Below are 21,473 nucleotides of genomic sequence, written 5' to 3'. Positions count from 1 at the left end.
CACAGTCCCTCTGCGGACGAAGACGGAGCGCATCCAGTGTTGAGAAGGATGGCAGCGGCAGGCAAGCCTTTCACAGGCTGCTGGCAGGTTCCTGTTCCCGTTGGAGGGGGGAGACCTTCAGCGAGCGACTGGAAGCGTTTGGAAATTGTACTCCTGGCTCGGCAGGGAGACAGTCTCAATCCACTGAGGCTCAATCTTTGATGCAATGTGATATCTCCTTGATCCAGAGACAATTAAACAAAGCAGGCCAACACAGTCTTGTCGGCCGTCGAAAAATTTCGGGATGCGAGAAAACGGGAAGGCAAACAGGATGTGGCCACCACCCAAATCCAGATCACCAGGCTAGATGCATAAGAGCCCGCTTATATGGGTGCAGAGGGTGCATGTCCCGGGTGGGTTGGCTGCCCCCTGCCCCGGCTGCTGATGTAATGTGACACTAGCGACCCTCCCCACGCCTGTAGCCTTCGCTAAGCCGGCCTGCCACTGCGGCAATGTCCCGCCTAACAATCTTGACAGAAGGACGTCAACGGGTGTGTGCCTGGCCGCAGCTAACATGGGACGGTGATGGATCATGCTCTCCAACTGCACACCATCAGGGGCAGCTATCCAGACTGGATGAATATGCAGGTCTCACATTCTGCTTGCACGAATGACCAGCTGGGGTACACCTTGATCTGGAGACCGCCTCGGCCCATTTGATTCGTCAAACGCAAGTCCCATCCACGGCTGGGCGACCTCTCTCTCCATCAACGCCCACCCCGGCGATCAACATTTTCACAGATACGAAGTCAGCAATCGTTTTGTGTGCTCATTCCTCTTCTGATTTCGTGGCCACAACCTTTGACGAAGTGTCTCTAACCTAGGCCTGGGTTCCACATCCGCACGCTTCCCGCATCATGAAGCTCATTCAAAAAGGACCACGTAGACCAGTCATCACCAAAAGGTCCTTCCAACCCAAAGATCGCATATTGACACGCTTCAGTGGCTTCCTACTTTCCGGCCATTCGTAGGCACCCTATCCGGAAAGGACGATGTTCGGCTACTGCTCCTCCTCGACGTTCTCCTCGGCCTTCGCCTCGCCGTCCTCCTCCTCGGCCTCATCCTCGACCTTGGGGGTGCTTTTCTTGGGGGCGCGACGCTTCTTGGCCGAACCCTCTGCTTGCCAAGTCAGCTTGCTTGAATTTGACATGAAAGCTAGATGTAGACTTACCACCAGCGCTAGCAGCGCCGCGCTTCTTAGGGGTCTTGACAGGGGTGCCATCCTCGTCGCCCTCGTTAGCCTCATCGCCGCCCTCGCCATCGGCAGCACCGGCAGCTTTCTTGGGCGTCTTCTTGCGAGCTGTAGACTGTGAGCAATAGGACTTTTGAAGGACTGAGAAAACCCACCCGCACGGGGCTTGGCCGGGGTAGTGACGGTGCCGTCACCGCCAATGTTGAGGTCCCGGATCTGAGCCAGAACGGTGGCCCACTGGTGTTGCAAGGCCTTCTGCGTGCGGCCGGGCATGTTGACGTTCTTCCAATCGACGCCCTTTCCCTCAGGGAGCACACTAGCGAGGACGCGCAAGAGGAGCTGGCTCTGAAGACGACTGTCAGTATTTGATCCAGACATGAAAACGGAGACGGAGACGGAGACATAGGAACAGAGGCCCAACTTACTCTCTCAGCCTCAGTCCAGGCGCCAGCTCGAGCGCCGGAACCCTCACCACCCTCGGCAGTGGCAGTGTTGGCGTTCTTTGAGTCAGCCATGGTAGGTTGTAGTTATTTCTTGGATAGCTAGAGTGTTGGTGGGATAGATTGTGTGAGAAAGGTGAGTGGTGATGATGTTGCGAGGAGAAGATTTTGGAGAGGATGTGGAAGGAAGGCAGAGATTTGAATAGAAGAGGAGTAACGAAAGCAGCTTGCTTCAGGTTTCTAGAGGGAAGGAGGCGGGTCTCATGGTCCAAGGCTGCTCTCGCTGTGCAGGTTCTTGACTGACATCGTGGTGACAAGAAGTTCACAAGGCGAGAAGGGCTTGAGACTGTGGCTTCCCCAAGAGAGAAAGACGCAGACATCTAGACAGACAGCAATACTTTGGGTGCCTTTAAGGCGAGAACTGAGTTGAAAGGGTAGAGGACAACTGCTACTGGTTTCATGGTCAGTATACTCCTACACGCGAATAATCTGCTAATCAAAGTTGATACCTGCCTCTGCTAGGCAAGGGGCATGATACACGCAGGCTCATTGGATCACAGAGACTGTCTCTGGCAACACTTGCTTGGGTGAGATGACTGGCCGTGTGACTTACTTTCTTTCGAAGTGGTTCTGTAGCCTAACTCGAGGTAATTGTCCCCCTCACATCAAAGAGCACTCTAGCAAGGCAAGAGGGTGTTAGATAAAGGCAAGAAACACCAAGACTGAACGGGAAACTTCTGGTCTCTAATAGATAGGTTCAAGAAGTAAACGACTGACTTATTGGCATCTTGTCAGGAGTCAGCTTCATAGAACGACAGACAGGGCATGAGGAAGGAAACCGGGGATTTGAAAGGATTGCCATGCTTGGACGCCAGGTATCACTAGGGGATAAGAATTACAGCAAGATCATTGCGTGGCTCTGACCTGTGGAAGCAGCGGGCCCAGTAAGCAGAGCTCTGCTGCCAGACACGTCCGTCCAACCAGGAGTGGGGAACGCGCCAAGATCGCCGCGGCCTGGAAATAACATGAGAAGCAAAGATAGGGCTGATTCTGTGGCATTAATTTCGATGTTTGTCTCCTTCCTATCTGGCTGCCCGCGAGTACCAATCCTGCCCCCAACATCCTTCGAAGACGACCAAGTTTCTAGTAAGTATTACGCAACCCATTCCAAGCCAGCCGAGGCAGACAACAACCAAGGCTCGGCGTATCATCGCCATATCTGAGTTTCCAGGGTAGCGCAACCGTTCTCCATCAAATTGAGGGACCCAGGACCGAGTGCGAAGAAAGGAGACTGCGAGATGTAAAGCAAATATGAAGTGTACACAGGCAACACACCCCCCGTCTATGTCGTAATGAATTGTCGCCGCACGTCGGCGACCGAACGTATGTGCAATGCGGACTTTTCAGTCGCAAGAAGTGAGAGACAGGTCGAAGCGTGAATAACATCCTCCCAAATGCCGGGTATCGTTTCGTGTCGTTTCCCATCAGTCCAAGCTGTCGTCAAAGTCGAAAAAAGCCCATCTCCTAGGCAGAGAACAAGGATACAGTCCACTCCTCTCAAGACATGGCTTCTCCATGTCATTCTTCATTTCATCTTGCTCTTATACAGCATGAACTCTCGGATGCGTGCTTCGTGGTCCTCGCATGCCAAAGCCCATTTTCTCCGCACCTCCTTGTCCTGTTGCATCCAGTCGAGGTACTCCATCAGCTCTTCGTCGCCACGAGAGGCTATGAAGTCGTAGCCCTTGCGGGCTCGAAGATCGGCAATGTTTGTCTTGCGGGCGTTGAAATGCTCGATAACCTGAGCGTTGAAGATTTCCCATCTGAGAACATAGCTTTGAAAGTCTTGGATGTACTTTTGCCAAGCTCCGCCCGTTGGCTTCAGACCGACCGCAAAGGTAGGAGGAGGGCGCGGTGCCACGGGCACCACCGGAAATTCAAGTGCCGGCTTCTTTTCTTTCTCGATAGGAATGCTGCTAGATGGCTGGCTTTCGAAGGGAAGGTTCATCTTGAGGTCACCCAAGGAACCAAGTCCGGAAGCAGTTTGCGCAAACGGCGCCACGTTCTTGAGATCTGCAAAGCTGGCCCTAAACTCTTCACTATCCTCAGAGCCTGCGGCGTTGGGGTTGAAGTCAGGCTTCCGCACTGTAGACTTAGGTGCGGTTTCCATCACTCCATTGACGTTACCAGGCCTCCATTCCGGGCGAGAAGGCTCAACCGGGATGTTCCTCGCGCCGTTTGACTGAGCAGCATTCGGGGCGCCTCCGGCCTGTGGGGGATCAATATCCATGGCGTTCGGGCTCTTCGCGCCAACTGGCTCTGCAGTAGTCTTGCGGCCTCGCCAATCACCATCCTCATCACTGTCATATTCATCGTTCACCAAGCCGGCGCTACCAGCCGTGGGCTTCACCTTTGCCTTGCGGGAGTTGGATCGAGTGGTGCGTGTCGGGGAGGTAGACACGGACGGGGCAAAGTTTTGGGCGCCAATCTGCTGGGTCCAGTCCTGAGCATCAAATTTACCTTCGGACGAGGGCGATCCTGTAGGCTGACCGGCAAAGTCCTTCTGGTGTCGCAAGGTCGGACGCTTAATCGGTGATCGACGACCTACGCGGCTTCCAGACTGAGAACGGCCCTGGGCGTCATGAACAGGGCTTCCGGCACTGAATTGGTAGGCCTCAGATCCATCGTTGTTGACAAACCTGGTGTTAATATCGTCTGTGCTTCGCCGGCTGATTGAAGGTTGCTCGGGTTCGGTGCGAGTGAAGGTATCATCGTCGATGGAGAAGTTGAAGCTAGTAGAGTCACTTCTGTCAGCTTGATGCACTGGACTGGGATTCTGTTTTGAAGTGGTGATCTGGCGCTTCTCGCGTCCAAGCGGGGTTAGTTCCGGAGCTTGTCTCTTAACCAGCCTACTCAGAAGCTCGCCCTGCTTGCGCTCAAATGGTGTAAGGGAGTGACTTCTCAAGCTATCTCCACTGGGAGAAGATGACGCAGAGGACGACATTTCGCTTTTCTGGCTCTGATGCTGTTTCGTCGGCTCCTCCCAAATCACGGGCGAAGGCTGCTTGCCGTATGTAAAGTTCGGCTTGATATATGAAGCGAAAGAAGAAGTTGAATAATGAGAAGTGCCGTACATTGAAGATGCCTGTTGCTTTCCTGCAGACTTGGTGTTTCCATGTTCTGGACTATATTAGCTGAGCTCCGTGAAACCAACAGTCACAAACTCACCATCAGTAGCCGTTGCTGGCTTGGGGTGACCGCCATCTTGAGCAAAGCCAGGGTTCGCATTCGGCGGCGTGTATCTCGCGCTAGCTCTGGATCTGAAGGGGTCCTTGGGTGAGTTAGCTGCCGTAGCGGTCGCGGTGTTCGGTCGGTCGTCTTGTGGCGTCGAGGACGTTCGAGGACTTGAAGGCTCAGTTCTGGCCTGACGCGGAACACTCTGTGCACGTTGACGAGCGCTTCCGGGTGATAGGTTAGGCCCGAACCCTTCCTCGGGCTGCCGAGGAGTTTCACGAGTGCTCTTGGCTCGTCCGATAGGCACCCCATCGAACGGGTTTGTCTTCTCTCCTCCGTGCGAGGAGTAAGGTGTGCTCTGCCGACTGTCTGCGTAGCCCTCACGGAATTGGGCAAGAGGGTCTGGGACACCTTGTCTGCGGGCATTGTCGGCGAAGATGTTGGAGTGACGGTTGGTCGTGGAGTAATTGGAGGCGTTGACTGGAGGCTCGTCACCAGGAACAGGCGAGTGAGGCACATAACCTCCCTTGCGTGCTCCAAAGGCGGCCTCTGCTCGCTGCTTTTGGGAGGGTGTTCGTGGCACAGGTCGCTTAGGGGGCTCCGGGGGTTCGTTTTTGGGCTTTGGTTGAGACTGGCTCGCTTTGCCCCTCATGTTCTCGAAGGCATGCCAGGCATTCCGTTTCGCCTCTGGGTCACTCTGCTGCTGGGCCTTGGCCGTGGGAGCTGCACCCGAGGCAAAGTTGCGGTACCTATTCGCTCCCGACGACGGCGGGTTACGAGCCGTTGAGGTGGCATTGCGACGAGGCGGAGGCGGGAAGTTGGAGCCGGCGTTCTGCCATGGATTGCCCCTCACTCCAGAAGCAGTTGGGTATCTCGATCGTGTTCTTCCAGCATCGTACTTGGCTCTCGAGTCGGGATCGGTCAGGACCTCGTGGGCCGACTGAATCATCTGAAACTTGGAGTTGACTTCGGCTTCTCTACCCGGGTTTCGATCGGGGTGATACTTGAGAGCTAGCAGAAGTCAGTATGCCGGACGAGGAGGCACGGACGGGGAAGACGTCGCCGTACCAAGTTTCCGGAACTGTTTCTTGATCTCGTTCACGTCGGAGTTCGCTGGAAGCTCCAGGTCCGCGTAGTAGTCGCGGCTCATGTCAACTCCTCCCATCCTGGCGGTGGATAGAGGTTGTCAACTGCTAGCAAGGTGTGAAGGCTGCCTGATTTTGCGCAAGATGCATCCCAAGGTCGGTCGTCGTGTATGGAAACGATGTGAACGTCGTGCTGAGGAGCGAGTTTTGTTGAAATTTCCTAGTCGCCCAAAGTTGGATCCAGCTCGTTCGATCGAGTGCTCGTGGCTGGCAAGCTATTGGCAGAGTGTGCGTTGGGGAAGGCGAAGTCGCAGGCGTGACGTTGCCGCTTGCAGGTGGCTTCGCCTCGTAGTGCGGAGTAGCGCAACTGCAAGTTTGCGTGGACGAGGTGAGGCGGTGCAACTGGCAAAGAGGCAACCTCGTTGAATGGTTGTCAAGTGCGATCGCTGGTCGTGGAAGATGAGGGAAGGTGCAGACGAGTAGAGATCTATGGTAGCAAGTGTGTCAGCAGTTATGTCACAAGACGAGCAGCTTGCGACAGAACGGTGGTGGTATCCGCGAGTGAGAGGTATCGTGCGAAGCGAATCAGACGTGTCAGACGAGTAAGCAGCCGTGCAATAAGCGGGCGAGCAGTCTCCAAATGGACGCCACAAACGGGAAGGAGGGGCAATCGACACCGCGAGTCTAGGAGTCTATTATGTCTCGCAGAACTGCAGACAGCAACAAGGATTGGCGTCGATGCTAGATGACGGAGCCAGGCACCGCGGGGGAGCAAAAGGTAGCGGTCCGACGATGCAGACAAGGGCACCCGATGGTAAACCAAGCGGGCAGCAGCCAGTCGGAGGCAAGGACGGCAGTAGACTAAGCCGCCGGCAGTGGTTGGCTGCTCACCGTCTTTCGTCGTCGGTTTCTCAGGGTAGATGCAGAAGTGATTGGGTGGCCGCGCATGCGACCTGTCGTGGGAGGGCAACTCACCGAATGACGTCAAAAAGCAGCCGTAGATGCAAAGCCGAGGGGGACTGTCTGGTCTGGCAACGGGCGAGCAGACGAGACGGCTGATGGCGGGGAATGCGTGATACGACGCTGTGTCGACGTCGTCCAAGAAGAAAAGAGGTTCACGGGTCGTCAAAAAAGGAGAGTTGAGAGCCTCATCAGCTGGGTTAGGTAGGATTTGCGAAAGCGAAGAAGCAAATATTGACTGCGACCTGGCCTGCTTTACCTTTTTCCTTCCACAGAGAGTAAGGTCTTGTTGACGGCCCGTCCGTCCTTCCTGTTCGTTCGGTTGCGCGGGCAGCAGAGGGTCAATGGGGCAGGGGTCCAAATTTTTATTTAGCAGTCCCTTCAGGGACTCCCCGGCAAACCCCAGCCGTTGTTCCTTTGGCTGCCCCTCCATCCGCACCAGCCCTGAAAGGACGCCTCAGCTCGCTCATTCCAGCTGCCCCTCGTGCCCTCGTAATGGTCGATAGGGTCGCCTTGCTTCAACCTGAACCTCCGAATGTGGATACCTACCACCTCGATGGCCTAAATCGAACCTAAGAATTGCGACTCTACCAGTGCGCTAAGCCACCGTTCTACCGGGCTGATCTCGGGAGGCGTGATGAGCCGCGCCTCAAACTAACGACGGGAGTCGACCAGTCAAGCCACTTCATCTGCCAGCCACCCAACTACATCAGAGACCTGCAAGATAGATGGCCGATTCCGTTGCCTCCCCATGCAACAAAAGTTAGGCAAATCTGAACATTATCAGCAACGGATCAGCACACACTCGGATCTTGCCCTCAAGCTGAGATGAAGCTGTCTACGGAAGCTATGAACGGCACTCTCGTGTCAAGACACTGTCCACTCTAACATGAGCCCGGAGGTGCTGTCTCTATTGGTCTAGTCTCAAGTACTGGCTCCGCTCAGTGTTTGTCACTTCATACAAGTTGGAATCGGGAGTACTGCATGATATGTTGTGGTCTAGCGACACAGATGACTTCCCGGAGCCAAGTTTTTTCAACAGGTCAATCTAGTGAACACAGGGCGTACCCAGCCCGAAACTCACGAATCGAGCTTCCGACCTAGAAATCTACTGCTTCCGCGGCACCCTTCTGATGCATATCGCAGCCTAAAGGTCGTCAACAAGACTTACTCGTTTCGTTTTGGTCAATCTGAACGGTCCAAGAACGACTGGCAAGAGCCACCTTACCTATCAGAGACGTTTGCTGAGTACGCTGGAGTCCCTGTCACAGACGAAGGGATCGATGACACAGGCTCGACCATTCGAACATTTCTTCCTCTATCTTCGGCACAAGCAAGGGGGAAATTGCAAGAATTTCGCGGCACGGCAAGAGTTGTGGAATCGGGAGTGACTTGCGTACGCCCAGAAGTGACGAACCTCAGCTTTTGTTACTTGAGAAAGAACCCGCCGAGTATCAGCTTATGTGGCACTGTCTGAGTAGACGGGCTTACGCTGGAGAACTTTCTTGGTGCAGAGCCTTCGTCGGCTGGCACAGATAACTTTGCCTGTTTGCTTCCGCCATTTGTTAACCAGAACAGGTTTGGCAGGTTTGTCCGCTGGATATCGGCGCCAACTGGACGAAGATTGATCACATTTTTGAGGACTCTAGTGACCCCCCACTGCGTCGGTACGAGCTGTGAACGGCACTGGCAACAACGCAATCCAGTCTGTTCTATCTAGCAAGGAAAATATGTGGCTGAAGCAGACGTTCAATATCACGAGGTTGTTCCAGTTGGTGATGGAAGAAGCCTCGAATGTGTATGGTACTCCCAGAAACCCTCTCCTCTCAGAAGAAGAACAAAGGCGCATGGATCGCTATAGCAACATCAGAAGGAATATCTGTAAAGGGTTTGACGAGCAAGTCAATACAAATACACGCCCTAGAGATACTTACACGGAGGAACTAAGAACATTATTATATCTAGGATGACGTGTCGCGTTTCTACGAAGAATCTGAAGCTGGTCGCTACAAGAACGAGACCGAGAGCGGAGCCCGTGTTTACGGGCCCAATATACACGAAACCTGCATTCGAAGGAGCTGAGTTCTTTCGAAACACTGGCTGGAATTTGGATGTAGCTCATGATGTTCGCGTACAAATTGGAGTCGCTTCGAACTCAACGACGCCTGAGGACCGTCAAATTATGCACATCAGCCCCGCTAGCCTCAAAGCTTCTCTGATTAATGCTCGTAACAGAGTGAATTCAGCAGAATATGGCGAAGTGGATGAATTGGCTGGTAATTGGCCCTACGACCATTCGCTCGACGTGCCGCTTTCGTTCTGCCCGAATTGCGGGCCCCATGAGAACATGACACAAGCTCACTCAGTCTACGCCAATTTGTTGAATGCTGTCATGAGTGACACGGAGTCTTGCACGCGCATTACAGGCTGCGTACTTCACGAAAGCGCGGATGATTTACCATCGTTTCATCAGTTTTTTCCCACCTACTGTAAACGAGAACATCACCATCACGATCTTCGAAGTTGCAACAGTGCCAGTCAGTCGTCGAGGGTACTGGATCGTCATGGCAATTATCACTGTATTCGCTGTTATCTCCACCAGTGTTTGCATCCTCTTCAGGACGACAGATTTCAGCATACCCAACGACGCCTGGCACACGATTGCTCAGATGTCCGAGAGCGCCGAGATATCGAGCATTCTATCCAGGTCCAAACTGAAAACAGACGACCAAGTCCTTGAACTCAGCAAAGAACTACAGGATGAGGACGAAGAGGGTCGCTCCGTAGTTCGCAACGGAGCTTTTGTCCGTGCCTCGTCCTTTTCGACAGCCAGAGACAAGGATACAGAGGCACAGCCCAGGTTGCGCGGCCGTTTATTCTTCTGGAGTCAGGCTTCAAGAGTAAACAGCCAGAGTTGAGTCGGGAAAACAGGCCTGTCTGTAAAGGGATAGCAGATGATGGACGGTCAGAAACGCTGTCCGAGAAAGCAAGGACGATATCGCATTTAAACGTTCAAAAGAAGGTAGGGTACAACGGAAGAATAGTCATGGCGAAAACGCGAGGCGGATGGGCCTCGACCATGTCAGCAATGGCAGTTTTCAATGCCAGCTTAGCAAAACCAACATAAGGAGTCGCCAGTCAAGGTTCGCCAAAACAGATGACCATGAAACTTGGGACGACGTCGGTTCTGCCCCGCCCCCGCCGACCTCACAGACCAGAACGCGTGTCTACGCGCCGTGGTTGCTCCGCCAACGGAGCGGACATCCCGGTCATAGAACAGCCCTCTATGCATCCCGAGCGTCATCATTGGCTCGGCAAATGGCGTCAGCTTCCATATGACAGTGCTGTGGTATATGTTGTTCAAGCAAGTAAAACCAGTCTCGCTCAGAAACGCATGTGTCTTTTCATTCTGCGAAAAATATTGCCTTCGAAAACCAATGCTTTATGCTGCCTGCCAAACGCCCGCAATCAAAAATAAAGTCCTTTAACACAGTATTGCCTTTACGGCAATGAATGATACGCACACGCAATGCTATAGCCCTGTGGCCTCCCCTGGCACCCATCCGATCCTGCCCGCAGATTAATGTCCTCATGAGCGCGTTCGCATGTGTCTCCAACACAGCTGTATCCCTGATACACGATAACAACGCCTAAAAACCACACATGGCGCTTAGCTCAAATCCTTGCTCATCTCATAGGACCAGCCGCCGTCTTTGCGCAGCCTATTGCGAGCCGCAATATCTTTCCTGATCTCATCCTCCGTCAAGCGGTCTGATCCGCTCCAGTTTGCACTAGATGTGCGGGCGCGGAACTTGTGCCATCTCTCCTTGCTGTTATTAAATACTTCTTCCATGTTCAAGGCTCGAGGAGGGCCAAAGATGCCTTGAGGATCCAGAGTCTCTTGTCGCATGAGAGCTCGGCGCAGATCGGGTGAATCAGCCCAAGGCGCCACGAAGTCGTCGTTCTCATCTTCATCTTCAGGATCAGTGTCGATTTCAGGCAGCTCAATTTTTTCGCCGTCTTGGAATCGGGGCGACGACCGCGTAGCAGACTTCTTAATCGTTGCTGTCTTGGTGCTTGCGGCAGCCATAGGCCGAGCCGGGGTCTTGTGCGCCGGGCCAGCAGGGTTGGGGTTGGGATTGAACGGAATCTCTCCCTTGGCGAACTGGTTGATATCCAGTTGCTTGGTTGCCTTGACCGTGCTGTTGTGCTGGGCCGTGACAACGCCCTTGAACAAATCCCTCGATACGCTCTGTGGGCCGTTGCTGTATCCAGTAGAGTACATTGGCTTGGGCATCTCCTGGTTGTGTCTGTTAGCTGACGCTAGAATCTGTGTCGGATGATGAGAAGGACAAACCTTCTTGAACCCAACTGACGGGGGCCGAACGGGAGGTCCCTTGATGTTTGGGGGCTGGATGTCCATGTCAAGCTCATCAGCGAAGTCGTCACTAGTACGCCTTCGCTTGGCTTCCTTGGCCTGGTACGAAGGCCCATTGCGGGCAGGCTTGCGGCTGTCCTCGTCTTGCGGGAGTGGTCGCTTGGACCCGGCCTTGGACGCGTTGGAAAGAATCGTATTGACCGGTCGATCCTCCTGAGATCGAGGAATAGTCGATTGCAGACGCGAGGGCGGACGCGTAGGAGGTCCATCGCTCCGCTGGCTTGCGGAATAATCAACAGGACCGTTGGGCTGAGCTCGGACGGCAGGAGGCGGAGCTCGTGTCTGCTTGGCACGCTCAATGGCAGCCTGCCTCTTCTTTGCCTCAGTCTGTTCTCTCTGCCTCTCGGCATCCTGTCGCCGTTGCATCTCCTGCTTGCGCTCCTCTTCTTGCATGGCAGCGCGCTTGCGTTCGAGCTCGAGCTTGGCATCCTTTCTCTTCTGGAGATCTCGTTCTTCTTGCTCCTTGCGCTTGGCAGCAAGCTCAAGGGCCTTTGGTCGCCCGGTTGACCCAGCGGAACTCTTGAAGCTGTTCACCGACGCCTGCTTGCTATGCGAGCTGGGTTGTGACTTGGGCTTGGTAGATGAGCCAAGGGTTCCCTCCAAGTTTGAAGACAGCTGGCTATTGCTTGGGTGATACTGAGAGTGCTGAGAAGTAGTGTTAACACGAATGACGGTCGGTTGCTGCTTCGCCCTGCTGGCAGTCTCCTTCGTCGGCTTCGTAGGGCGGCGGAGCTCTCTGTTCCTCGTCGCCTGGCCCGGGCCGGCGGATCGAGAGGCTGAAGGGGGCGGCACAGGGGCTGGCGCCTCGGCCATCTCCACATCTGGCTTCTCTGGCTGTGAAGCAGGAGCAGAGGCATCGGTTTCGGCTTGGTTCTTGGCCTTGCGTGGGCTGGTCCTCGTAGGCTTTGGCGCTTCCTTAGGTGCCGGCGTCCGGACGGCCTTCTCTCGCTCCTTCTCTCTCTCCTTCTCCTTCTCCTTTTCTTTCTGGGCGGCGATCTTCTTCTCCATCGCCGCAATCTTCTCTTGCTCCTCACTAAAGACCCGGGCCTTCTCTCGCTCTTCAGCCCTGGCTTTGTCAAGCTTGCTCATCTGGTCAGCGAACAGCCGTGCTTCCTTCTCCTTGCGCTTGTCCTCCTTCTCCTTTTCGACAGATGCCCTTGTTCTCCGGGCCACAGGGCGCTCAGGGCTTCCAGTAGTGGCTGTCGCCTGAGAGTCAACTGTCCTATGTTTTGACAAGTCGGGGTACAGCGGCTCCGCTGAGATGGACTGAGGAACGATAGATTCCGTAGACGACTCGGAATGAAACCCGAGTCGTACCGTGGAGGGTGACATCATGGAAGACTTGCCCTCGGCGCTGATGGCCGCACTGCTAGCAAGAAGACCCTTCGAAGTCTTCAGAATGGAAGACAGCTTGTTCTTGACTTGCTTCAGCGGGCTGTCTCGGAAGCTTCTGGTCGGCGACTTGGGAGACTCAGGCCGTCCATCCTCGGGCACGACAGACAGAGGGTTGGAGACGGAAATGTGCTTCTGGGAAGGAACCAAGCCTTCGGTCATCTTGTCCTTGGAAAGATCTGGCAAGACGGAAACTGAAGCAGACTTGCCATGGCCATGCGAGCTAGTGGTACGATCAGGCACGACAGGGGCCCGTTTCGGAGAACCAGGCCGGCCAAGTGTTTCCTTCTGCTTGGGGAAAGCAAACTCCGACCCGCTGACAGTGTCAGCGCCATCAATGCCCTCCATGACATCGGCGGTGTGACTCTTAGGCAGACGCGGTCGGGGAGGGGAAGCTGGGGCGTCCTTCGCAGGAACAGGAGGTGCAATCCAGTCATCGTCGTCTTCCTCGTCGTCTTCTGGGAACGCGCCAGGTGTTGGTGGTGCTGCTGTAGACTTCTTTGGTGACGCTGGTCTAGTCTCTGGAGCTGCCTGTGCAGTTGCTTGAGCAAGCTGCTGGGCAACTGCGGAGCTCGGGATCGATTTGGAAGGCCGGGTGGCATTAGGCTGAGATTTACCCAGCATGTTGATTTGGTCTTGCAAACGCTGAGTGTACGCCTTGTTGTGGGTAGACGCGTAGCTGTCTTCCTCCTTTGCCGCATCCGTCACAGGATCGATGTCCATATCATCAGCATCTTCGTCTTCTTCATCCTCTGAAGCACTGGGAACGTTCATGTTGTTGCCCAGGCTCTTTCCACCAGTGTGTCGACCATAATAACTTGTGCGGTGGTTATCCAGATGGCTTGTCCTTGACACTCGAGGTCCGAGGCTCTTGTTCTTCAAAGGCTCTCTGGCAGGTAGCGAAGCGAAGTTGAGACTGCTCTTCCTAACAGGGCGAATCGGGCTCGAATCAACGGACGGTGATCGGGTGTCTTCGTCCAGGTGGACGTCCACGTCCTCCTGAGTCTCGGCAGCTGGTGTAGGAGCAGGAGAGGGCGATGGCGCTGCTTCGGGGGATGGCGCAGGAGAAGCTTCCTTGGCTGGGGAGCGCTTGACAGGTGAGGTCTTGACTGGAGATGTCTTGACTGGTGAGACGCTCTTCGCAGCTCGAGGCTTGGGGGATCTGATGGGAGATGTAGCGACCTCGGTTTCCTTGGCCGGACTGTCAGGAGCTGGTGACTCGGAAGTTTCCTCTGGGGCTTCCACTGTGATATCCCTCATCACTCGGGTCGTCTGCTCCTCCTTTGTGGTTTGGAATGTGACTTCAGGTGAGCGCATTGTCCTCGTTACGGTCGGACTCGGTGGCGCGTTCTCCTCATCGTTGGTCTCGAAGGCGACGTGACCGCTCTTTCCGGCAGTCTTGGGAGGGCTGGATCGAACATCGGCAATTTGGGTATCGTCATCGATAAGATCGACGTCCATGTCGTCTTCATCGTCGTCAATGTTGTCCATGTCCTGGCTGCCGTAGTAGCCAGAATCAGCAAGGGCGACATGCTGTTTTGTGACGGCGGGTTTGGGGGATGCGGCCGCTTTATGCGGGGAGACAGTTCTGCTAAGTAGGGGTGATGATGTTGATTTCGCCACGTTGAGCTTCGGTGTTGAGTTCCGAGCAAGCTGTTGTGTGAAGGCGGTCGGCGCGCCTTGAGGAGTTGCGGAGAAGACGTCTGATAGTGGCTGCACATCGTTAGCCATAATTGTCGCGCCTGGGCTACAGAAGACTCACCACTCGAGGCTCGCCATTGTCAATTTTACGCGCCGTGCGTGGCGTCTTGCCGCGAAGCTTTCCTGGAGTCTTAAAAATCTCGGCCACGTTCCTGATCACAGTGTTAGTAACTGATGCCTGCTGGTGACAAGGATGTACGTGCACTTCGTTCTCGTTGAAGATCCCGGCCATGTGTTCGTTAAGCCAGTCCAACTCGTTTCTCGCGGCAAAAGAAAATTCCTCGGCTTCCGCCTGGACGATGCTGAGGGCGGTCGTTCGTTCTTCAGAGATCCATGACGCGGAGCCGACGGGCACACGCGTGCCTCGCATCGTAGCCATTGTGAGGGGTAGGGCGCGACAGGCGCAATAGTGTCGCTATGAAGAGAAGGTGAAAAGCTAGCTGGTCATGGAGGTCGAGTGGGAGTCGAGGTTGGTAAAGGAGCTTGGTAGGGGAAAAAGAGGATAGCAAAAGTGGGAAGCAAAGCTGTACAGATGTGTGTGCGGTGGTGTTGATGGGCCTTCATCAATTGCGTTGCGAACCGAATGTTTTGGTCGAGTCCGCATTTGGCTTAGCGCGGCTGAAGGTCGTGGGGCTCTCTGGCCTGGGGCAATGACAAGTCGCGCTTGCGGCAAGTTCGCGGTTGCTGCAACCGATAAGGGCCTTATCGGGCGGGACAAGCGGGCGAGGGTTCCATGCGAGGGGGGGCTCAGGGAGGGTGAAATGGAAACGCGACCGAGCGAAAGTAAACAAAAAGTCTCGACACCGACAAAGTCCTCCTCAGCAACAACACCGACAACGACTAACCAGTGCAGCATGAGGGTCATAGAAGTTATTATAGACGTATGCGACTCGATCCCACTTGCATTTGCTTTCTTGCGCTGACATTTCCCAGGGCTTTAAGTCGTACGCCGTGCGGACGGTGATTTCAGGATGGTAAACAAACATTGCTTCCATCCGATGGGTCGAGAGGGAACGAGGGCTCACACAGAACAGGGACGAGAGTTTCAACTCAATCACTGGCCTCAACGGCTCTGGCAAGTCCAACATTCTGGATGCCATCTGCTTCGTTCTGGGTATTACGAACATGACCACAGTCCGAGCGCAAAATCTCCAGGTAAGAAAGACATAGTGGATGACCGTTCCCGGTTGACTGCATGCTGATGCGACTGGCCATAGGACCTTATCTACAAGCGCGGTCAGGCCGGTGTCACGAAAGCGAGCGTTACGATTGTCTTCGATAATAGGGATAAGAAGAAGTCACCAATCGGTTTCGAAGAGTATGCGACAATCAGCGTCACCAGACAGATCGTCCTCGGCGGCACGTCCAAATACCTCATCAACGGACATCGTGCGCAACAGCAGACAGTGCAGAACCTCTTCCAGTCTGTGCAGCTGAACATCAACAACCCCAACTTCCTCATTATGCAAGGTCGGATCACCAAAGTCCTCAACATGAAGGCTGTAGAGATCCTGGCCATGATTGAGGAAGCCGCAGGAACCAGGATGTTCGAAGATAGGAGGGACAAGGCACTGAAGACGATGGCCAAGAAAGAGATGAAGCTGCAAGAAATCACAGGTCTGTTGACAGAAGAAATCGAGCCCAAGCTCGAGAAGCTGCGGACAGAGAAGCGCGCATTCCTCGACTTCCAACAAACTCAAAACGACCTCGAGCGTCTGACAAGAGTGGTTGTCGCGCACGACTACGTACAAAACCAAGAAAGGCTGGAGCATTTCGCATCAGATCTCGACGGCAAGAAGCAACGACAAAAAGCCCTCGAGGAGTCTGCGACACGGTTGAAGAGCGAAATTTCCCATCTTGAGGAGGATGTGAAGAGAGTGCGCGCGCAGCGTGACAAGGAGCTCAAGAAGGGAGGAAAGGCACAAGGTCTGGAGGACGCCGTCAAGAAGCATTCCAACGAGATTGTGAGACTGGCGACAGTCATGGACCTGAAGAAGTCCAGCATGGCTGAAGAGAAAGAAAAGAAGACCGCCGTGGAAAAGACAGTGGCTGAGCTGGAAGCGACCTTGCAAAGCAAGACCGAGGCATATGAGGCGACCAAGGCGAAGTACGACGCTGCCAAAGATGACCTTGAGAAGCAGAGCCAAGAAGTCGAATCCAAGGAGGAGCTGCTGCAGACACTGCAGACCGGTGTTGCATCCAAGGATGGACAGGAGAGCGGCTACCAAGGCCAGCTTCAAGACGCCAGGAATCGCGTTACTGCTGCCCTCACCGAGCAAGAGCAAGCGAAGATGAAGATTGCGCACTTGGAGAAACGTATCAAGGAGGAGGAGCCGCGCGCAAAGAAGGCAAAGGAGCAGAACGCCGATCTCCTCAAGGATCTCGAAGGTCTGAGGGCACAAGCCCAAAAATTGGAGAAGGAGCTTGGCAAGCTGGGTTTCCAACCCGGCCAAGAAGAAGAGCTCTACAAGCAGCAATCTTCCCTCCAACAGCAGATCCGCGGTCTTCGACAGGAGGCTGACGGCCTGAGGCGCAAAGTTGCCAACATTGACTTCAACTACGCCGACCCGGTTCCCAACTTTGACCGGTCCAAGGTGAAGGGTCTGGTTGCTCAGCTCTTCACTCTCGACAAGCAGAATATCCAAGCCGGCACAGCTCTTGAGATCTGTGCAGGTGGACGTCTCTACAACGTCGTGGTCGACACTGAAGTCACTGGTACTCAGCTGCTTCAAGGAGGAAAGCTTCGCAAGCGTGTCACCATCATTCCCCTGAACAAGATCAACACTTTCAAAGCCTCTGCCCAGGCCATCGCCACGGCCCAGAGAATCGCGCCAGGCAAGGTCGACTTGGCCCTTACGCTCGTCGGGTACGACAACGAGGTGTCTGCTGCCATGGAGTACGTCTTTGGCAACACTCTCATCTGCGCGGATGCAGATACGGCCAAGAAGGTCACTTTTGACCCCAACGTCCGTATGAGGAGTATCACCCTTGAGGGAGATTCTTACGATCCCTCCGGCACGCTATCTGGTGGTAGCTCGCCCAACTCTAGCGGTGTGCTTGTCACCCTGCAGAAGCTGAACGACATTACTCGTCAGCTCAAGGAAGCCGAAGGCTCTCTGCACCAACTCCAGCTTACAATTGCCAGCGAAAAGTCCAAGCTCGACCACGCCCGCAAGATTAAGCAGGAGCTTGACCTCAAAAGCCACGAGATCAAGCTTGCCGAGGAGCAAATCAGCGGCAACTCGTCCTCGTCCATCATTCAGGAGGTCGAGAACATGAAGGAGACGATTGCCCAGCTCAAGACCGACACAGCGGAAGCCAAGAAGAAGCATTCAGAAGCGACTGCTGATGCCAAGCGAATCGAAGAGGATATGAAAGACTTTGACAACAACAAAGACGCGAAGCTCGTCGAGTTGCAAAAGTGTCTCGACAAACTCCGAGCAAACCTCACGAAGAACACCGCTTCGGTCAAGGCGCACCAGAAGGACCTGCAGGGTGCTCAGCTTGACTCTGAACAAGTTGCCGGCGATCTGTCAGCCGCCCAAGAGCAGCTCCAGGAAGTCGAACTCGCCATCAAGGCTCAGCAGCAAGATATTGAGGATCTTGTCAAGCAAACGGCGAGCCTGCAAGAGACACTCGACGGCGTCCAGGCCGAGCTGGATGATGAGCGCGCCAAGCTTCACGGTTTCGACGACGAATTGCACGCTCTGGAGGAGGCAACCCGGTCCAAGAACGCTCGAATCGCCGAGGAGAGCCTTGAGATGCAGAAGCTGGGTCACCAGCTTGACAAGTCCCACAAGGAGCAGGAATCATCCGTGCAAAGGGTGGCGGCTTTGGAAAAGGAGCACGAGTGGATTGCCGACGAGAAGGACAGCTTTGGCCGCACGGGAACGCCGTATGACTTCAAGGGCCAGAACATCAAGGAGTGCAGGGCGACGCTCCGCAACCTGACGGACCGCTTCCAGGGCATGAAGAAGAAGATCAACCCCAAGGTCATGAACATGATTGAAAGCGTTGAGAAGAAGGAAGTCTCCCTCAAGCACATGATGAAGACGGTCATCCGCGACAAGAAGAAGATTGAGGAAACCATCATCAGCCTCGACGACTACAAGAAGAAGGCCCTTGAAGAGACATGGCAGAAGGTTAACGGCGACTTTGGTCAGATCTTCAACGAGCTTCTGCCAGGCAGTTTCGCCAAGCTGGATCCTCCCGAGGGTAAGACCATCAGCGATGGTCTCGAAGTCAAGGTCTCGCTCGGAAAGGTGTGGAAGCAGAGCTTGACTGAGCTTTCTGGTGGACAGAGGTACGAAGCTTTGTTTTCTTTCTTGCTTGGACACTCATGCTAACAATCTGCAGATCACTCATCGCTCTGTCTCTCATTATGGCCTTGCTTCAGTTCAAGCCCGCGCCAATGTACATTCTCGACGAGGTCGACGCCGCTCTCGATCTGTCACACACACAAAACATTGGCCGGCTGATCAAGACCCGCTTCAAGGGCTCGCAGTTCATCGTCGTCTCCCTCAAAGACGGCATGTTCCAGAACGCGAACCGCATCTTCCGCACCCGCTTCAGCGAGGGAACCAGTATGGTCCAGGCACTCACACCCGCCGACCTTAAGTAGGCTGGCGAGTGAGAGCGAATGTCCCGGCCGCTGTTGTCTCTCGACAGCCGCTGCTGGGGTCCGGCATATCATGATGATGACGACGAAATGGAATACCACAGATGCCCTAAATTTCTTGTCATTAAAGCGGTTCTTCACACACTTTTTTGTATGATGGGCGAAGGGGGTCTTTGGTTGGATACCAGGAGCGCGTGCAAATGGGGCCGTGGATGCGGAAATGAAAATCACTCGCGTGTTTGTTCGCTCGGGCGGTTACGTTGTATTTAATGGGAACGAACCCAGGCCTTTGGGAGGAGTAACGGTATGATCTATCTATGGAGGCTCGAGTGCTGTTGATAATGATGATTTGATTTATTCTCTGTTCCGCATGTTGAATAACGATGACGCCCCCGGCCCTCTACCTTCTATTACTTGCGTGATTTCTATTCTTTGCGTGATCTTACAACCATCCCGTGACTGTGGTTTACAAAACAAACGCCATCATCACTGCTTGATGTACACATGCTCCCCGCGCTGTTCCACGCTCACGTCCATACCGACCTCGAGCCAGGCCTGCATGAACTCGACACGGTCGGTGGTGCCGTCAAAGAGCGGGCAGAGCTGCATGCCAAGGCAGCCCATCTTGGGCGCGCCCTCGTCGACCTCGCGCAGCTTGCGGAGGGACCTGTCGGGCTCGACCTTGTGACGGACGCCGGTTGCTGGGTCCACGTTGGGGAGTTTGCAGCTTTTTCCTCAAGTCAGCTTCCGGCCGTTAGATGAGAGAGAGTCAGAGACGGGACTTACCGGACCGTTCGGCAGGAGACTTGGAACTTTGCTGGGGCGGTGATCTTTGAGGTGCCCTGGGTGAAGGTGATGTGTTTCCACGACTCTTCATCGTAGGCGGGCGCACCGGCGACTGAGGCTTCAATTAGAGACGTCACACTGTGTGGTGAACTTGCAAGGGCCACAAACCGATGATGTTGGAGCGGAACCTCCTTACGTCGAGCTGCGTGAGCTCCTCGTCCTTCGGCACCTCAGAGTCGAACTCTTGAAGACTGCTGAGGTTCATCAAGTGAATGGGGTACTGTCTCACTCGTCAGCGCTCAACGTTCATCTTACAATCTCTTCAGAAAATGTCACTCACCGCATCCTGGAAGCCAACAATGGTCTGGAACCCAGCCTCCTCCTTCGTCGGCGCACACCGATACACCTCCCTTAGCTTGCTCGGGTCGACCCTGAAGATGGCGAGCTTGTTGCTCACACCGAGATACTGGCTCAGCTCCTTCGGGATCTCCTTCTCCATGTTGAGAGCGGGCACCATCTCCTTCCACACCCGCACGTCCTCGTACGTGTACCCGCGCTCCTGGATCTCCTTCTCCGTGGGGAACTCGACAGGCAGTAGGACCTCCCTCTCGGGCACGGCACGCCACCCGTCGCGGATCTTGGCGGACACCCACTGCACGAAGCCCGCGAAGCCGCGGTCCTGCCAGGGGAAGCGGAAGACGATCCACGCGTCGCTGGTGCTCTCCATGAAGACGGTGCGCTTCGTCGGGTCCGGCACGAAGACGTCCACCTTGACCGTCGCCAGCAGCGGGAACTGCCTCTGCGTGACAAACTCCCAGCTGTGCCGGTCCTTGGACTCCTCCGAGTCGTCGACGGCGACGGGAAAGGCCGACTTGAGCTGCGCAAAGGTGTACAGCCGGTCAAACTCCAGGCCCGTGGGGAGCAGCTTGCTCTTGGCCATCTCAATGCCGCGGCATGACTTGATGGGGTACACGCAGAGTGCCTGCAGCCGGGCGACGGCGCCGCCGGCCGGAGGCTCGCGGTGCTGGGCGGAGAACTGGTCGCGGAGATTGCTCTTTGGCGGGGCGATGCCAATCTTGGAGTGCGTTGCGCGCAGGGCGTCGCTGGTTGTTGCCGGGATCGGCGGAAAGAGGTAAAGGACGGGAATGAGGAAGCAGACGACGGTTGCGAAGGGAAGGAAGAAGAAGCCGAAGCCCAGGCCTGTTGGGACTTGGTGCAGGGCTGCCGTGGCCGAGATGTTGGCGCCCGCTGCTGCTGCGGCTGCCTCCATTATGATTATTGTTGACTTTTTTTTTTGTTGATGCAATAGGTTGATTGTTTTGATGTTTTGTTTAGAGTTTGAGGTGGCGCTCTCTCTCTCTCTCTCTCTCTCTCCCTGTCGATTGACGTCGCTCGCTGTCTCTCCTTTGTAAGACAGTTGAAGAGGTTGAATGTGAGCTTAATTGTGGTTTAGTCACCACTTTTTCACAACCACAGCCGACTGTGGTTCTTTTGGTGTCGATCCGGTGCTTATTTCTTCATGTTACGATATGAAGCATCATCTCACCTCATTTCTCGAACAACCACGTCTCCGGTCCCAGAGGCTGAA

The 21,473-nt window shown here is 54.8% G+C and overlaps 5 protein-coding genes across 5 annotated transcripts; 1 reads left to right on the top strand and 4 right to left on the bottom strand.

The window, feature by feature from the left end:
• Nucleotides 1-1,039: 1,039 nt before the first annotated feature.
• Nucleotides 1,040-1,746, bottom strand: COL26b_003142 (uncharacterized protein; the record flags this gene model as incomplete). Its single annotated transcript, XM_053176045.1, has 4 exons — nucleotides 1,040-1,155; nucleotides 1,211-1,339; nucleotides 1,387-1,576; nucleotides 1,657-1,746. 4 exons carry the CDS (start codon nucleotides 1,744-1,746, stop codon nucleotides 1,040-1,042), a joined length of 525 nt encoding a protein of 174 aa, XP_053039945.1.
• Nucleotides 1,747-3,256: 1,510 nt separating this feature from the next.
• Nucleotides 3,257-6,070, bottom strand: COL26b_003141 (uncharacterized protein; the record flags this gene model as incomplete). The annotated part of the gene is made up of 3 exons (XM_053176044.1): nucleotides 3,257-4,827; nucleotides 4,900-5,916; nucleotides 5,974-6,070. The coding sequence occupies 3 exons, from the start codon at nucleotides 6,068-6,070 to the stop codon at nucleotides 3,257-3,259; spliced, it is 2,685 nt and encodes an 894-aa protein (XP_053039944.1).
• A 4,550-nt stretch (nucleotides 6,071-10,620) lies between these two features.
• COL26b_003140 (uncharacterized protein) lies at nucleotides 10,621-14,860 on the bottom strand (the record flags this gene model as incomplete). The annotated part of the gene is made up of 2 exons (XM_053176043.1): nucleotides 10,621-14,493; nucleotides 14,543-14,860. 2 exons carry the CDS (start codon nucleotides 14,858-14,860, stop codon nucleotides 10,621-10,623), a joined length of 4,191 nt encoding a protein of 1,396 aa, XP_053039943.1.
• A 475-nt stretch (nucleotides 14,861-15,335) lies between these two features.
• Nucleotides 15,336-19,102, top strand: COL26b_003139 (uncharacterized protein; the record flags this gene model as incomplete). The annotated part of the gene is made up of 5 exons (XM_053176042.1): nucleotides 15,336-15,362; nucleotides 15,415-15,455; nucleotides 15,516-15,636; nucleotides 15,699-18,784; nucleotides 18,838-19,102. The coding sequence occupies 5 exons, from the start codon at nucleotides 15,336-15,338 to the stop codon at nucleotides 19,100-19,102; spliced, it is 3,540 nt and encodes a 1,179-aa protein (XP_053039942.1).
• Nucleotides 19,103-19,585: 483 nt separating this feature from the next.
• On the bottom strand, nucleotides 19,586-21,155 carry COL26b_003138 (uncharacterized protein; the record flags this gene model as incomplete). The annotated part of the gene is made up of 4 exons (XM_053176041.1): nucleotides 19,586-19,826; nucleotides 19,886-19,997; nucleotides 20,054-20,165; nucleotides 20,226-21,155. 4 exons carry the CDS (start codon nucleotides 21,153-21,155, stop codon nucleotides 19,586-19,588), a joined length of 1,395 nt encoding a protein of 464 aa, XP_053039941.1.
• Nucleotides 21,156-21,473: the final 318 nt, after the last annotated feature.

This window comes from Colletotrichum chrysophilum, assembly GCF_026319265.1.
Source record: "Colletotrichum chrysophilum strain AFK26 chromosome Unknown scaffold_17, whole genome shotgun sequence".
NCBI lineage: Eukaryota > Fungi > Ascomycota > Sordariomycetes > Glomerellales > Glomerellaceae > Colletotrichum > Colletotrichum chrysophilum.
This window is presented reverse-complemented; position numbering and strand designations above follow the sequence as displayed.